Source organism: Megachile rotundata, chromosome 10 (genome assembly GCF_050947335.1).
Source record: "Megachile rotundata isolate GNS110a chromosome 10, iyMegRotu1, whole genome shotgun sequence".
Classification (NCBI taxonomy): domain Eukaryota; kingdom Metazoa; phylum Arthropoda; class Insecta; order Hymenoptera; family Megachilidae; genus Megachile; species Megachile rotundata.
The window spans coordinates 5784782-5803180 of record NC_134992.1 but is presented as its reverse complement, the minus strand read 5'-3'; the positions used below and the strand labels follow the sequence as shown (position 1 = coordinate 5803180).

Genomic DNA, 18399 nt, shown 5'->3' with positions numbered 1-18399 from the left:
TCTCCAAACTTATAAACATGAAATTTCCAACTTCCCAAATTAATCAATACAAAATTTCTTAACTTCCCAAATTAACAAATACAAAATTTCTCAACATAACATTCCCAAAATCAAAAAATAAATATTATAACTTCAAAAGTTTCTAAATTTCATTCCATATTTTTCTACCAGCCGTAATACAAAAAAAAACCCAATCACGCTTCTGTTACAGAACGCAACACATCGTTCATGTCAATATTCCGCGAAACATAGGTGATTGCTCGGTAGAGTAGATCCATATACGAGCAGAACTCCCAAGGACATTAAAGTTTCCTCGATCAAACGTAACACAGTTGCATTATTTTTCCCAGGCGATGGTGGCTTGTTATCCTGGTCATGGTTCGCATTACGTGAAACACGTGGACAATCCTAATCGAGATGGACGATGCATCACGGCTATCTACTATCTTAACCGGGATTGGGATATCAAGGTAAAGATATATTACGTTTTATCATCTTGTTTTAGACATCGAACTACTTTCTGGATGCTTTCCTAGCTTTGCGACACTGCTACGAGTAAATTTATCGACGCGTCGAATATATTTATATGATTGTTTGGCAATGGCGCTAAAACAATCGTAAACATCAAATACTCGTGTGTGTATTCGTACACCCACGTCTTAGGACACGTATTTATTTCACGCAGAATTATCTTTATTATTCTTGCATTTTTAACGCTGAAACTGCTAAGTTTGACCCCTTCACTAGTTCCTTTCTTTAATAACAATATTTATTGAGATAAAGATTTAATATATTCGTGCTTTACTGTTTATTTATTTGTTCGTTTTATTTTTGACTTAGAAGTACCTATACTGGTATTATGGATAGATTTAATTTTTTGTTATTTAATATCTCTGAGGCCAAACTTCATTAAGGGGGGCAATACCTTTAGTATCTTAAAAAATTACAAATTTTTTTTGTCTATAAAATGTTAGTGTAACATCTTAAAAATATTGTCTCAAAATTTTAAAGTGAAATACGAAGCCCTTTGGAAGTTATGACCGATTAGCACCGCGGGTATACACGCGTTCAATGCGAAGGACTGAAACTTTAAATGCGTTTTTCTCAAAACTACGTTCTTAAAATTGACGTGGCTAATAACTCAAAAACTAGTTTATCAATCGTGCTCAAATTTTTTGCACATATCCATGACAATACTATCTAACATATGAGCCTAAATGTATGAAATAAATTGAACATTAAAGTCCTTTTTATTGCAAAACATTGCAAAAATTTTTAATAAGATTCAAAGTTTTTCTTTAAAAGTGCGCCATTTCTTCAATTTTACATATTTTGCACATTTCTGAGGTTCATCTACTAACTGTGAATGTTAGTTTTTGAAACATTGTCTGCAAACTTGCTTCAGATCAATATATCTAAAGCTAGAACCCACGCCGATTCACGAGACACGCCAAAACACTTCCAGAAAGGATTGTCATAATTCCGGCATTTTTAAATATTTTGCAAAACAGAAAATATTCTGTAATAGGCAATAGTTATAATAAATTATACCTGAAATTTCGAAAATGCTAAATAAAGGTGTCCTATACAAAAAAATTCACAAATATCAGCTTATTTTCATCTGTCTAAAGGTATTGCTCCCCTTAAGTGCTGTCATATTTATGCAAGATGCTTTTCTTAAAATAAAGAATTAATATATTCATGTTTTACTGTTTATATATTTATCCACTTTGTAGCCATCGTTTACTCGGGATAGGATACTCAGACAAAGGTAATCGAAAGGAAATCAGGAATTCTGGAAAATAGGAATATTTATTCAAGGATATTAGGAGAGGCATACAAGAATTAACAGAGTTACAAATTTTCTTTCTTTATTTACGCAAAGAACATACAAATGCATAACTCTCTCTCTCTCTCTCTCTCTTTTTCTCTTTCCTTCCCTATATTTTACTCTCTATCTAATCTTTTCCTTTCGTCAACCAGGCGTCCAGGAGTAACTCTGTTCTCTCCCGTTCGAATGGCGTCCAGGTATTCTCTCCGAACTCTCCATTCCGAACGGGCGACCAGTAGTTTTCTCCCGTACTCTCCTGTACTTTACCTGGGGCGTCCAGGAGATGCTCTGTCCTCTCTCAGTCGACAGGCGTCCAGGAATATTCGCCGAACTCTCCATGTCGACCGAGTGTCCAGGAACAAACTCCCGTACTCTCCCCCTATTCACCAGGCAGGCGTCCAGGAGGGTTTCGCCGTACTCTCCTGCCTGGGTATCAACAGTTATCTCCGGGTGGGCGTCCAGGAATTATCGCCGAACTCTCCCACCAGAGTCTCTTAAACTTTACCCCACGGCAGGCGTCCAGGAGGGGTTCGCCGTACTCTCCTGCCGGGGTCTTAAACCTTTACCTCCGGTCGGGCGTCCAGGTATTATCGCCGAACTCTCCCGCCGGAGTCTCTCTTTACTCTGCTCCAAGCAGGCGTCCAGGAGTGTTTCGCCGAACTCTCCTGCTGGAGCTTCCTCTACTTCTACTCTCCGGGCAGGCGTCCAGGTATTATCGCCGAACTCTCCTGCCGGAGTTTCCTACTAGCTACTCTCCGAGCAGGCGTCCAGGTATTGGTCGCCGAACTCTCCTGCCGGAGTTCCCTACCAGCTACTCTCCGAGCAGGCGTCCAGGTATTGGTCGCCGAACTCTCCTGCCGGAGTTCCCTAACAGCTATTCTCCGAGCAGGCGTCCAGGTATTGGTCGCCGAACTCTCCTGCCGGAGTTCCCTAACAGCTATTCTCCGAGCAGGCGTCCAGGTATTGGTCGCCGAACTCTCCTGCCGGAGTTCCCTACTAGCTATTCTCCGAGCAGGCGTCCAGGTATTGGTCGCCGAACTCTCCTGCCGGAGTTCCCTAACAGCTAAGTTCCTTCTCCAGCAGGCGACCAGGTATTTTCGCCGATCTCTCCTGCCGGAGTCCCTAGGCTAGTCCGAGAGCGGCCGATGGTACTTACCTCGTCCTCTCTCCCAGACTGCCAAATAGGCCCGTTCCGGGCGCGCGACTCTATTTTATATAGGCCGGTTGCTATCCTGCGGCCGAGCTATCAACAACGCGTCGCCAAGTTCCGCGATCGCTGCTCGCGGCTCGCGGGTCGCGCCTTGCCTCTCGCTCCGCTGAGCGGCCTACGAACTCTCGCATCGCGACAGAATTTCCGATTAGACTGAAGTATTCGCTTTTCTCGAATGTTCTCGACGCTAAATATTATTTCCATCTATTCTATTATATTTCGCAAGGGAATTCTAAGGATTTTCTTGTCTGATTTCTCTTTGAATACAATTAATTTATTTGTCGCACTTTACAATTATTCCTGTACGCTACAATCTCCCCCTCTGGACACGAAATCGCCCCGATGAGATGTCCAGGAGTTTAGGCTGTGTAGTCGTCATCAGCAGTGCTCGGTCCAGGTTCATCTGCTCTCCTTCTTTTCCGTGGTCGTCCACGTTTCCGGATCGGCACGACTGGTGCAGGTACTCCATCTCGTACTCCAGTGTAGGGTTTAAGGGCTGAGGTGTGATAGACCCCAATTATCACTGGCTCAGCTTCCCTGGTCTGCAACTCGTAGCTGCATGCACCAATTCGCCTTCTGACGACGTATGGACCATCCTGCCTCGGCGCCAGCTTTGATGAATACTGCTGCTGCCGCTTGCTCAATGTATGGGTGGCTACCCAGACGAGGTCATCAGGCTGGTACTCTGGTCCCTCGCGTCGTCGTTGGTCAGCGTACCGCTTACGCCGATCCTGCTGTTCCTCCTGCACCTGCTGAGCGACACGCAAAGTGTTAGCTAAATCCAGAAGCTTAGGAGTAATTTCCGGAAGGAAATTTTCGGCTTCTACGATCTGCTTGAGGTCTCGATTGGTATCGTCAACGGTTCGCAGCTCTCTTCCAAAGGTCAGGTACGCCGCAGAATGCCCAGTTGTCTCACATTTTGCCGAATTCATGGCAAAACGGATGGCAGGAAGTTGATCATCCCAGGTTGTATGGTCGTTTCCAACGTAAATTCCAAGCTGTGCCTTGAGATCTCGGTTCTTCCTTTCGACTGGATTGGCCTCGGGATGATACACTGGGGTGAAAGCCTGTTGAATTCCGAGGCAATGGGCTACCTGCTGCATTACCCCGCTGATGAACTGCGTCCCATTGTCGCTGATCAGCCGTCTCGGCAGTCCAAACCTCAGGAATATTTCCTTGATTAGGGTGTCTGCACATGCCTCGGATGTTGCCTGCTGCAATGGGAAGAGTTCCACCCATCGAGATGCGGTGTCTTCGATGATCAGGATCCATCGGTTGTCTCTCGATGTAGCAGGTAGAGGCCCGAAGAGGTCCACAGCCAGTACCTCGAATCGTCTTTGCATCACGGGAGTTTGAATTAGACCAGCTGGTTTCTGGTTACTGCTCTTGTAACGCTGACATTCGATGCAGGACCGGACGTACTCAGCTACTTCCCTGGCCATTCCTGGCCAATAGTATCGGTTGATGATCCTATGCAGTGTGTGCTGAGTTCCGTAGTGTCCAGCTGTTGGGTCGTCGTGGTAGGATTTTAGAATATCCTTTCTCTCGTGTGCCGGGATGACTAGCTGCGCCTCTTCGGTATCTGCATTGGGGGAGTATCGGTGCAGTACCCCTTCGCTGAGGAAATAACCCCGAGATGTCCATCTGCTTGGCTCGTCGTCGTCTACAGTAGATTCCAACGCCTCGATGATAGTCCTCAGGTCGTCATCCTTGAGTTGTTGTTCTCTCGTCACGGTGCTTCCTCGGCTTGGCAGGTCCACTGCAACGCCTCCGATATCAGCCCTTTCCTGGTCGTCCCACGGCTCCGTTGGCAATCTCGAAAGCATGTCTGCTACTACGTTACATCGCCCAGGAATGTACTGTATGGTCGGACAGTACGGCTGCAGGAGTAATGCCCAACGTGCAAGTCGTCCGCTCGGTGACTTCAGGGTCATCAACCATTTCAGGGGTTGATGATCGGAAGCGATGGTCACTTCAGCACCCTCGATGTAGCCTCGGAACTTATCTACTGCCCAGACGACGGCGAGAGCCTCGCGCTCAGTGGTCGAGTAGTTGCGTTCGGCTGATGTCAATAGGCGGCTGGCATATTCTACTGGATGCTCCGTTTCCTTCTGCCCCTGTAGAAGGACTGCACCGATTGCATAACTGCTCGCATCCGTCCGAAGCGTGTACGGTTTTGTTTCATCCGCAGTCTGCAAAATCGGTGAGCTCGTGAGGGCCCCTTTTAAGTTGTTAAATGCCTGCTGTTGTTGAGGACTCCATTCCCACGTGGCCTTCTTCCGGGTCAGTCGGGTCAGCGGTTCTGCGACACTAGCAAAATTGGGGACGAAACGCCTGTACCAGGAACACGTCTGCAAAAATGATATTAATTGTTTCAGGTTTTTCGGTGGTTTCATGTCCTGAATGGCCTTGGTTTTGTCTGGATCGGGTTGTATGCCTTTCGACGTGAGAACATGTCCTAGGTATTTAATATTTTGACAGCAGAATCGGCATTTCTCTCGATTCATTCGCAGGCCGAATTTCCGGAGCCTGTTGAAGACGGCCTCTAGATCTTGCAGGTGTTCCTCGAACGTGGACGATAGGACCAGTAAATCGTCCAGGTAGACCAGTACATTTCGTGTTCCCAACGATGCTTTCAAGCGGTCCATGAGACGCTGGAAGGTCGCAGGGGCGTTCTTCAACCCAAACGGCATGCGTTTAAATCGATAAAGGCCAAATGGGGTAGTAAATGCCGTTTTGTCCTGGTCTTCCGGCCGTACTCCGATCTGCCAGTAGCCTGACTGAAGATCCAAAGATGTCATGTAGGCAGTTTTCTTGGCTGCATGGAGTAGGTCGTCAATCCGTGGCAGGGGGTAGCAGTCGCTGACGGTGACTGCATTCAAGCGTCGATAATCCACGCATACTCGAATTCCACCGGTTTTCTTTGGTACTAATACCACAGGTGCAGCCCAAGGAGAATCGCACTCCTCGATGATGTCGCAGTCCATCATTTTCCGCAATTCTTCTTGCAGCATCTCCCTCTTCGCTGGTGGTAGGCGGTAGGGTGGTACTGCAATGGGTGGATGATCTCCAGTAATTATTCGGTGAACTGCTTCAGCCGTCGGTGGTCCCTCTGTTCGGAAAAGGTCCTCGTTTTTTACTAACATGTTCTGTATCATTTCTCTTTGATCTGTATTTATACTCACCGCCTCGTCCTCCCTTAATTCGCATATGTCGACGGCTGCAATGTCGACTCTATGCGACTCACCGGTTTTTAGGCATTTCTCAAATAATTTCTCAATTCCCGTCCACTCGTTCTTTGATTTGCGTTTGGCGCCTTTCTGCGGACTTGCAATGGGACTTAGCAATGGAGGAGGTGGTTTGAATTCCTCGGCGATTTCGTCCAGGTACCCTTGCAGGCTGGTTGTAGGCTTCTTGGAGACAGTTTTCTTATTCGGATTTTCGTTTTCCTTATCCGCCAGTGTGATTTCATTATCGAAGTCGTAGTTTTTGTCCGGATCTTCGATAAAGTGCCAGCTCCTTTGCGGCGCGTTGATTATAATCCCTGCATCTTCCAGGAAGTCTACCCCCAGGAGCGTCCGATTGTCTCTGCTATTGGGTAGGACGATAAACTTCGCTTTGATAGTTTTGTCCTTGATTTTCACAGAAAGTTCAGTAACCAGCACGTCTCGCATCCTGGGATTGCCGTCCGCCAACGCGACTTGCATGCGTTTTCTTGAAAACTCCTGCTTCTTGTCCTTGAGCAATTTGTACAGCGTTTGGCTGGCTACGCAGCATTTCGCACCAGTGTCAAAGTAGGCCAGTCCTTGCTCGTCGGCCACGTTGATCGAAACCGTGGGCCGTGGTCTCGGTTGCTCAGCGGTATTCAATGAGCAGAAGGCGGCTTTCGTCGGAGCTGCTGGGGTTGCTTTCGTGTTGCATTGCGGGCATTTGCTTCTCACGAAGCCAATTTTCCCGCAACCATAGCATTTGAGAGGTGGTCGATTGTTTCCCATAGCTGCTTCTGTTCTCGCTTGTGGCTGCTCGGTTCTCGGTTTCGGAGCCTGGAATTTTCGGTGACGACAATCGATGGTAGCATGTCCGAATTTACGGCAGATTCCACAGCGTGGACGGTCCTTCCACCGCTGGTCCGTTCCTTTTCTTGCGGAGTGGATGTCAGGAGCGTTTTGCTGGGCTTCCTTCTCTAATGCTTCGATGTCACGAGCCCTGGCCACGAGGTCCGTGAACGAGGTGATTACTTCCCGTGGGATGCGCTCTCGTAGATGGAAGCGGAGCAATCCGTATAACATATCGAGCTGCACATTTTCCGGGGGAAGATCAGGCAGTTCAGCAAGCAAGGCCCTCTTCCTGCTAACGAACATGTCCGTAGGAATTTTTGCATCTTGAACTGTCCGGAAAATCTCGATATAGACTTGATAGGCAGGTCTTCTTGGGGCAAACGTTGCCCGAATCAATTCGGTGGCCTCTTTCCAAGACTTTACCGTTGATTGAACGCCTTTCCACCAGGTCGCCGCATGACCTTCTAGAAGAAGGGGCAAACCACGGAGAGCATTCTCTTCCGTGATGTGCTCGATGTCCTTAAATATTGATGTTGTTGAAATAAATTCAACGACGGAGTTGTAATTTTGCCGACCGTCGAAGCGAGCCGTGCACCTCGCAAAACTTCCCTCCTCCGATGGTTTGGAATGGTGGATGGATTCCAGGATCTGGGAAAGTTGGGATCCGGAAAGCTGGATGGAAGTTGCCGATAGGTTTGCCTCGGATGGGTCGCGGCTCAGAGCCTCTCCGTTGGGCGCCAGATTTGTAGCCATCGTTTACTCGGGATAGGATACTCAGACAAAGGTAATCGAAAGGAAATCAGGAATTCTGGAAAATAGGAATATTTATTCAAGGATATTAGGAGAGGCATACAAGAATTAACAGAGTTACAAATTTTCTTTCTTTATTTACGCAAAGAACATACAAATGCATAACTCTCTCTCTCTCTCTCTCTCTTTTTCTCTTTCCTTCCCTATATTTTACTCTCTATCTAATCTTTTCCTTTCGTCAACCAGGCGTCCAGGAGTAACTCTGTTCTCTCCCGTTCGAATGGCGTCCAGGTATTCTCTCCGAACTCTCCATTCCGAACGGGCGACCAGTAGTTTTCTCCCGTACTCTCCTGTACTTTACCTGGGGCGTCCAGGAGATGCTCTGTCCTCTCTCAGTCGACAGGCGTCCAGGAATATTCGCCGAACTCTCCATGTCGACCGAGTGTCCAGGAACAAACTCCCGTACTCTCCCCCTATTCACCAGGCAGGCGTCCAGGAGGGTTTCGCCGTACTCTCCTGCCTGGGTATCAACAGTTATCTCCGGGTGGGCGTCCAGGAATTATCGCCGAACTCTCCCACCAGAGTCTCTTAAACTTTACCCCACGGCAGGCGTCCAGGAGGGGTTCGCCGTACTCTCCTGCCGGGGTCTTAAACCTTTACCTCCGGTCGGGCGTCCAGGTATTATCGCCGAACTCTCCCGCCGGAGTCTCTCTTTACTCTGCTCCAAGCAGGCGTCCAGGAGTGTTTCGCCGAACTCTCCTGCTGGAGCTTCCTCTACTTCTACTCTCCGGGCAGGCGTCCAGGTATTATCGCCGAACTCTCCTGCCGGAGTTTCCTACTAGCTACTCTCCGAGCAGGCGTCCAGGTATTGGTCGCCGAACTCTCCTGCCGGAGTTCCCTACCAGCTACTCTCCGAGCAGGCGTCCAGGTATTGGTCGCCGAACTCTCCTGCCGGAGTTCCCTAACAGCTATTCTCCGAGCAGGCGTCCAGGTATTGGTCGCCGAACTCTCCTGCCGGAGTTCCCTAACAGCTATTCTCCGAGCAGGCGTCCAGGTATTGGTCGCCGAACTCTCCTGCCGGAGTTCCCTACTAGCTATTCTCCGAGCAGGCGTCCAGGTATTGGTCGCCGAACTCTCCTGCCGGAGTTCCCTAACAGCTAAGTTCCTTCTCCAGCAGGCGACCAGGTATTTTCGCCGATCTCTCCTGCCGGAGTCCCTAGGCTAGTCCGAGAGCGGCCGATGGTACTTACCTCGTCCTCTCTCCCAGACTGCCAAATAGGCCCGTTCCGGGCGCGCGACTCTATTTTATATAGGCCGGTTGCTATCCTGCGGCCGAGCTATCAACAACGCGTCGCCAAGTTCCGCGATCGCTGCTCGCGGCTCGCGGGTCGCGCCTTGCCTCTCGCTCCGCTGAGCGGCCTACGAACTCTCGCATCGCGACAGAATTTCCGATTAGACTGAAGTATTCGCTTTTCTCGAATGTTCTCGACGCTAAATATTATTTCCATCTATTCTATTATATTTCGCAAGGGAATTCTAAGGATTTTCTTGTCTGATTTCTCTTTGAATACAATTAATTTATTTGTCGCACTTTACAATTATTCCTGTACGCTACAACTTTAATTTTACTTGAGACTATACTTGTATTATATGGTAGGTTCAATTTTTTGTTATTTAATATCTTTGAGACCAAACTTCATTAAGTACTGTCATATTTATGCAAATTCAATAACATTTTAACCTTTTCAACATATTTATCATTTTTCAATTTCGTTTCATTTAGTGCTGTTTAGTTTTTACGTCGAATTAAGTTAAAACTGATTTAATGTTTGTTGATACGTTACTTTATAGACTGAAGGATTGAAAAAAAAGACGTTGATAGATACCTATACCCCGAAGCTAATTTTTATTGAGATACAGATGACTTTTTGGGTCATCTGTTCAATTAATTTCTACGATATCCTCTTACTTCGATGACGTTGATTATTTGTTATACAGAATTGTTATGTCTTTCGAAAATGTTTAATTTTATTCGGTGACTAATTTCAGATGAAGGAAATATAAAAAGTATACTACATTTATAACTTGAAATAATTGAATTAATTGCTTCAACAATTTTCTGCTATTGAAACAGTATTATTTTTAGTGTTTCAAACATTGTTACAATAATTTGTTATCACTGTCTTTGATTGGTTTAAATATTTTAATTACCTTATTTTATCAAAGATGATTTATTTTAATTATACAAATTTTGTATGTAATTATATTTTACTTATTTTCAAATATTTTTATATTTTACTTACTTTTAAATATTTTTATAATTTATTTATTTTTTAATATTTTTATATTTTATTTATTTTCAACTGTTAGGATATTTTACTTTGTTTTTAATATTTTTCTTATTTTTAAATATTTTTATATTTTATTTATTTTCAGCTGTTTGAGTATTTTACTTACTTTGAAATATTTGTATATTTTACTGAATTAAAAAAGTATAAGGAAATTACCTACAACGCATAGTAATATCTCCGAAAAGGTTAAAGTATTTAAAAGTCTGATCCTTTAATTGCTTTGAACAGTGTGCATAGCGATAACATGATGGATAAGTTTCAATCAATCAGTCGATAATTCTTTTATCAGCTACCGTGATTACCTTCCGAGATACAGATATCAAGCTCCCGTTGTAATTTCTTCGTCAAAGTGAAATCATTAGTAAAATTTCGTCCGCTTAACGATGACATAAATGTCGTAAAAATAGTAAGGTGTTTCAAGGTGGTTTTCTTTATGACGTCATTATAGAATCAGTGAGTTATCAAGTGGTTCGTAACTATTTCTTTTAAATATAAATGTATCTTTCTCCAATTTATGATTTGAATATTGTCAAAGAGAACTTTAAGAGAAACTTTTTATTAAACCATATCATTTTGGGATTATATTTGACCTATCAAAGTTAAATCTCTAGGTTTAATATTCAGAAGTGGGTAATAGTATACGATTCGATAATCTGTTTACTATTTTTGTATTATCTTTGAATTATATAAGTTTAATAGATACGCAACAATGGAATCATACAATGGTACTTAAATTTTAACAAACGTGACATATTTTCTGGATTATACATTTCATGGTACTTAAAGAATGAAAATGCATGAATTACATTTAAGACAGTTTAAATTTTTCTATATTTTATATCTTTATACCATTATATTTTTGTAGTACTAAAGCATTAAAACTTTGTCTTTAAGTAATCTTCGTTAAGGACGGTTAAAGTCTGTAAAATTTTAGGTTATGTATGTTATGGAAGAATTAATAATTCTTCACATTTATTAATTATTTCCAAAATTTATCTTTCCTCCATAAAACGTAAGGTACCTAATTTAAAAGCAATACTAACAAACCAACATACCGACATATTTCGTTATTAAACAGAAACGATACATCTTATTTAAATTACGATACAAATATATTTCTAATAACATAATTTACAAATTTATTTCTAGTTTCTCACATTAACTCCTTGATCGTATGTTTCATAAGATTTATGACATCAGTAAATTACTTTTTACCTACTTAAAAAAAGTCTATTGATAGATTTATATTACCATATTTATAATGTATGTATAACACGGTGAATATAAATAGAGTATAACTCACAACACAGTATTATATAAATGAAGTATAATTCATTCATAACACAGTAAATATAAATAAACCATAATTCGTGCATGACACAATAAATATAAGTAAAGTATAATCTTATAAGTAAAGTAAAAAAAGTATAACACAGTAAATATAACTAAAATACAATATAAATATTTAAAAATCTATGTCGATAATCAACCAAAAATTACTAAGGTTAGAATAATTTTCTTCGTAAACAGAACACTATTTCTCCTTCACCAGATATATTTAACACGGTTCACGGTCGTTTAAACGTTGAAGGAGAGAACATTCGTAGAAAGGGCAAGAGATTGAGCTTGAAGGGCGTTTAGGGCCTACGTGAGCTACTTCATGTAACACGGTACATACAACAGTCGCTTGAGCAATATTTACGGTGACCCACGCGTGAAATAAGGGATGTTTAAACACGTGCTGCCGTCGAGAATGTAGAAACACAGGATGTTCAATGTCTTACGTGATATACTGTGCGTCTACAAAGTCTACCTTCCATCTTATACAAGTACATTTCGAAAGTTTCGAGCAGATTATAACTTTGAAAGACAATATCGGTTTTGAGTAAATAAACGTTTCATTCTAAATATTATTCTCGGTTATGAAATCCACGTTTTAGTGCAACCAAATGCATTTGATTTTGGCGGATTAAATATTGTTCATTCTATTTGCGAATTGAAGAGTTTGAAAATTTTAGAAATTAAGAATTTGAAAATTTGAGAATTTGAAGATTTCAGAACTTGAGATTTTGAAAATTTAGAAATTTGGAAATATATAGATTTGAGAATTTGAGGATTTGGAAATTTGGAAATATGTAGATTTGAGAATTTGAGGATTTGGAAATATCTAGATTTGAGAATTTGAGGATTTGAAAATTTGGAAATTTGAGAATTTAAGAATTTGAAAATTTAAACACTTGAGAATTTCTCAATTTTAAACTAATTTAATCTGTAATTTTGACAATTTCTAAACCTAAAAGTTCGTAAATCTAAATTCGGAAATTTGAGAGTTCACAAACCTTATATTTCTAAAAGAACCTCTATTATACGATATTTCCATCTTTTTACTCAAGATTTATTAATACCTTAGAATAAACCATGAATCACGAATAGAAAAGGAAATAAATTTGTTTGTATTATGTCTTCATATTATTTTGTCATCAGTTATGATAATTTATGCTTGATTTTGTGTTTATAGAAAAATGGTGGTCTGCTGAGGATATTTCCGGAAGGATGGCGTGATCAAGTAGCGAATATTGAACCTCTTTTCGATAGGATACTGTTCTTCTGGTCTGACAGGAGAAATCCGCACGAAGTACAACCAGCATACAAGACCAGATATGCAATCACTTTGTGGTACTTTGACGCCGAGGAGAGGAATCAAGCTTGTCGAAGATATCAAAGAGAAAGTGTGTATATATTTGTTGTAACCAGAAATCCTAATATTCTGAATAATTGAGTTAACCTTTTGAGTACGGAGCCTCATTTTAAAATGCAAATGATGAAATGGAATTTCCACTAATAATTCATTAAAAGAACTTTTTATGTGTATCTTGTGGTATTTTAATATTATATAGAGCAAAGTTAGTTTAACCATTTGCACTAATTTGTGTGAAATTTTTTATATTGACTTTTTAAATAATATACTGGAAGTATATTAAAAATCTATTAAAAAATATGGCCACTCTGACCAACATCCATTATTGAGAATATTATTTATAATCCGTTAGTTTTTAATATAGTATTTCATACAATTGAAATGAACAAATTCTTAATTTTCAAAATTCTAAAATCTCAAAGTCCACAATTCCAATATTCTATAACTCCTAAATTCCAGCACCCCAATAATTCCAAACTTCACATTAAAATTTAAAACGGAAACCGAAAGTCCCCGTACTCTTCAGGTTAAAAATGACGCAAATGCAAATTTTATTATCAGATTGTATAAGTTCTAAATTCTATTTATTAATTTTTTCAGGAGAATTATACGCGAAGAAGGAGAGTTCGTGAGACAGGGAGTTTAAAAGGCCGTTATACCATCCGTCGACTGAAAGTGTAACTCTTCTAGCTGAACTTATACGCTTGTGCATAGTTACACGAAGAACGCACTGGTACATAAACAATTATGTATTATTCTGTATTATGATGTAGTCGATCGCAGGTGGTACGAACATTGGATTATAAACGAAATTTTAAGAAAGTGCAATAGATGTAAGCGCGTTCATCTTTTTTTTCTTTTTTTTTTTCTACGTTGCGGCACTGTAATATATTCGATAAGTAAGTGCGCGTAGCTCTTACGATTCACAATTATACATATTATTATAATCTGCGTTACTCTTAACACTTTTAACGTTCACACTCTAATCGAATGTTTGATAAGTAAATGAAATTTTAGCATTCGCTTGCCACGATTGAAAGTTTGTTAGCTTCGAAAATTTGGAGCATTAAGAATTCGTGCGGCATTCGTTTGCGATTGCTGAGATACATAGTGTACAGAAAAAAACAGTATGCGTGTGTGTGTTTGTTTATTGTGTGTGTGCAAGACAAGAGTGAAAGTCGCGTGAAAGAAATGGAGCGATCCGAAATAATAAAAGTAACGTTTCTATCGCAAAACTTTGATGAAATTGTCTTGATCATTATATATTTTAAATATATTTGTTCCCTTTAACTTCTGTATAGATGATAGAGCGTTTCAGCTGGTTACACGAGATTGTAATTATTCACGAATTGTATCATCATCATTTTATTATCGCATCTAATGTGTTACACGTTGTTCTACGAAGTTATAATCCTTATATTGATGTTTGATTGAAACGGCCAGTAATTAACTTATGCTTCCAGCGCAGTGAATTGAGATATGCCGGGGCCCAGTCTGTACCTGTAAGATTGTTATGTACATTGCAAAAAACGGTAGAAACACTGTGTTTAATATTGTATGTATCTATTTATATAAATCGATAAGAAAGCAAAAGTGAAAAAAAATAATAAACGCGTACTTCCTGTGTCCCACATAGAAAGTCTGAGAAAACGAACTTCGTTAGTCAATGTGAGAGAGAAGTAAAAAGAGTGTTGAGTTTTTTTTTTTTTCTTTTTTTGAGGTGTATTATGTTAAATATTATTAAACTTATTTGATCGATAAGACTATGGTTAGTAAGTTATTCAATTCTCTTTCACTGTATTATAGGACACGGAGGACCAACAAATCACCCAGTATCCTTAACGAGTGATTTAAGTTATTTTTGATGGTCGAACTTAATTTAATATGCTCTTATTTTAGTAGTAAAAATTGTTGTGGATTAAGTTATGAACTGAATACGCATTTTTAAAGTATTGTAAAACTGATGAGAATTGTGATGTGAAAATAAATATTGTACAAAATTGGCATGTAATTGTTCATGAACGAACGAAAGGTTTTATGAATTATATAATTGTATATCCTTGCTGAAAAAAAAATCCTTACTGCGTTATATTTCGCTCATTTGTATTTCATTTATTTGATACTTTAAATGGCATTCATAATTAAATCCCATCCATATCTTTTGGAATAGCACAATGTTCGATCAAATCCAACGACGGGACGTATACTTTGAATGAGTGGTCGTTCTTTGGAAATAATCCAGGATTAATTATGTGACAGTTAGAATGCTTCGTTTCGTATGACTCAAATTTATCCGCAGATACAATCAAATCTGGCGTCGGGTTTATTTGTAAAGCATGATCGTGTTTCCAGTATATCGGTACTATCGAAAGACTTAGAGGAGTCAAATGTGACTGACAAATAATTGATTTGGCATACTGAAATATTACATAAATTAAATAAAAAATTTGTAGACAAACATCAATAAATATCAGATGTGTGGGTAGCTGAGATAACGGGCTCGGGTCAAATCGGAAAAAATCGGGCGAACACACGAGATTACGGACTCGTGTTCAGTCGGAAGACGTCGGGCGAGATCCGATGAATCTACAAAAAAACTCTGATACTTTTAAAATTTTTTAAATCTAAAAATTTGAAAATTCCTATACGTATTCTATGCAATTCTACTTGTACCTATTTGATATATCAAATTACCCACACATCCCTAATAAGTATGAATGATACTTACATGATCATAAATGTTCCCTGTATGTGGAAAATTAAGTGTATTTCTACACATTTTTGTTAAAATATCCTCTCTTATGACTACAATTTCTTTCGTACAATACTGAATTCTACATGGATTAGTGGTGAATATTGCACCAGGAATATTTTTCCTAAAATTTTCAGTAATATATTTTGGAAGCGGTGATCTCGGTAAAATTTTTGGTGATCCTACATCATCTGATGCAGGGACAAAAATAAATTTAGAAGATTCTTTTATACTAGGATATTGCATTATCATATCACGCAAATCTTTAAGCCCTTCTTTTAATTTATGCGCACTTGTTATGTTTGCCGGAAAACTTAAAAAATGACCACATAATACAAAAGCTATAGGTGGACATTCTGCATATCCTGCTAACATAGTTCTGAATTTTTGTAAAACAGTGATATCATCCAACCACACTTCAGATACAAAAATAATCATTCCATCCTTATTGCTTTCTTCATAATGTTTCAATTTTTCTGAAAATTTTAAGGATAGATTGTGAGGCCCACCAAATGTGTTGGCATCACCAAAGTCTACACGTGCATTATAAGATGATTCTGCTGGTGGAAATCCTAATTCTTCTACATATAAAACACCATCTCTATAATCTCCATTAGCTATTACTACAGAAGCTTCCATAATTAAACCATCCTGAAAATTGTATTGAAATGCTAAGAAAAATATTGTTTAGAAGAGTCTGTACGTAAAGAGAATTCATGTAATTATTTTATTTTTAAGTTCTTAAAGGATATTGCTCTTCGTAAATCAATTTTAATGGTTCCTCCCATATCCTCCAAATAAAATTGACCCTCTGTTAATTGTGTTAAAAGCCCCATTACACAAATATTTCCAGTTTTACTTTCACTTAATAAATGTTCAATTGGTACTAACTCGATCCAATCATCCTTTTTTTCACCAAGTCTGGGAGGATTGAATAATTCATGTCTTAAAGTTCTATACCAAAGCAACTCAAATCTGTTTTTAAAAATTTCAGATTTATATTGTGCTTCAGCATACAGGTCTGGTGCAACAGTTGACAGAATAAATTTTTTTTTATTTAAATCATATTTAATTTTTGGGATATCAAATGCATCTATCACATTTAACACCGTTTCTGTAGCTTTCAATGTATCTGGTCTTATACATTCTTCTATTGCTAATTTTAGATTTTCAACAGTAACATGTGGATCATTTAAATTTTGGGTTAAAACTTTTTCTACTATTTGTGTTAGCCAAGATAAGCGTTTATCTTCTTCCACATTTAAAAGTTCTTTAGCAAGTGAAACACTAAGCTTCCTAGATAATAACAAATTTTATTTCTATAAAAATTGAACTATAAAATCTATACATAATATGTAAAATATAAAAATGTATATACCTTGAAAGGACAAGGCCATACAAAGAAAAAGTACTGTGCACTTGTTTTATTAACTTGTCATCAGCCATAATTAGTATCTTGCGATTAAACAATTACATTACATATATTTACTTACAGTATATGTTATATTTTAATGATTTTAAACTTCTAATAACATGTAAAATGCATAACACAGAAAAGTCATACGTATCCATCAAAAGTCACTGATGTTTATGAATGAAACTGTTGTGACAAAGATTTCGCGCCTTTTTACTACCACGTGAGTAAGTGTGTATGTGATCTTAAACTCATAAATAAATGTCATAAACTTATTTCGTGTAATTTTCTTTATATATAGAACAGTGTAGTTAATTTTACAATTAATTCGACAATAAATAATTAATAATAGTTATGTAATTATAGAAACAAAATAGAATTTGTAGAAAATTGAAATATGATTATCCAATCAGTTTAAAGTACATGGATACATAACCTATTTATTACTGTTCTAACCTATAATTGCTAAAAAAGACGAATCAAAATTTTTCTATATAATTGTGTATTGTAAATAAATTATAATTAAATTATATATTCATTCATATGTTCATATTTCTATATGTAATAATCTAAAAAAGAATGGTTTTAAGCAATAGTTAGTCGATTTTGAATTAACTGCAAACTGTTATATTTTCTTTTAAACAGTATAATTTATTTTTGATTTTATAACACTGTAGTTTCTGTGAAAGAAAGTTCAATAATGTATTATATTGTGACCTTCAAATGACCTTGGTGAGTTTGATGATGAAGAAGGTGAACTTGACTTTTTATTGAAAGAAGCATTTTTTGGCAACTTTAAATAGTTCAGTTTGTGTGTGCTTGAAAACTAATTAATTTTTGTTTGAAATTTTGTTTGGAAAAGTGTAAATATTTTCTATATTGTCTTACGTGTCAAGTGCTAAAGAATTTTTTTAATATTTCAAAGATGTCTGTTTCACCAGTACTAGCCTATTATAGTTAAGATAACAAGTAAAAATTAATTTTAAAAATGATTGAGTATTTGATGTTGGTTTTGTCGAAATACATATTGATTGGTATATGATACAACATCGTTTTGTACCAGAAGAAAAAAGACATGAACACGCTCTCATGTGCTGGTTCAAGCATAATAAAAAAGACACCACATTAGTATTTTACAATTGTTTAAGTTTTAAAATGTGTCTGTAGATGTTATATTGTATATAGGATTATGTTTGCATTGTATATATCATCCGTAATAAATGTATATTAGGATAAGTCTGACTCATAATACTATAGCGTTATTTGTATTTCTATTTATAAAATAAAAAATTGTTTTGTATGCGATTAATACAAGTTATATTAGGATATATCGAT

The 18399-nt window shown here is 38.7% G+C and overlaps 2 protein-coding genes across 3 annotated transcripts in view; one reads left to right on the top strand and one right to left on the bottom strand.

The window, feature by feature from the left end:
• Positions 1–14909, top strand: part of Hph (HIF prolyl hydroxylase) — a 38983-nt gene extending 24074 nt beyond the window's left edge. Inside the window, exons 3-5 of one of the 2 annotated variants that reach the window (XM_003700160.3) lie at positions 351–470; positions 12719–12929; positions 13499–14909. In XM_003700160.3, the coding sequence (XP_003700208.2) occupies positions 351–470; positions 12719–12929; positions 13499–13530 (363 nt within the window). In that variant the 3' untranslated portion in view covers positions 13531–14909. The remainder of the gene's footprint in view (positions 1–350; positions 471–12718; positions 12930–13498) is intronic. The other variant, XM_012298245.2, reaches the window with a different exon arrangement.
• DNApol-epsilon58 (DNA polymerase epsilon subunit 2) lies at positions 14248–17332 on the bottom strand. Its single transcript, XM_012298246.2, has 5 exons — positions 17029–17332; positions 16403–16946; positions 15627–16310; positions 14981–15315; positions 14248–14398 (listed from the first exon to the last, which is right to left on the bottom strand). The coding sequence occupies exons 1-4, from the start codon at positions 17094–17096 to the stop codon at positions 15040–15042; spliced, it is 1572 nt and encodes a 523-aa protein (XP_012153636.1). The 5' UTR covers positions 17097–17332; the 3' UTR covers positions 14248–14398; positions 14981–15039.
• Positions 17333–18399: the final 1067 nt, after the last annotated feature.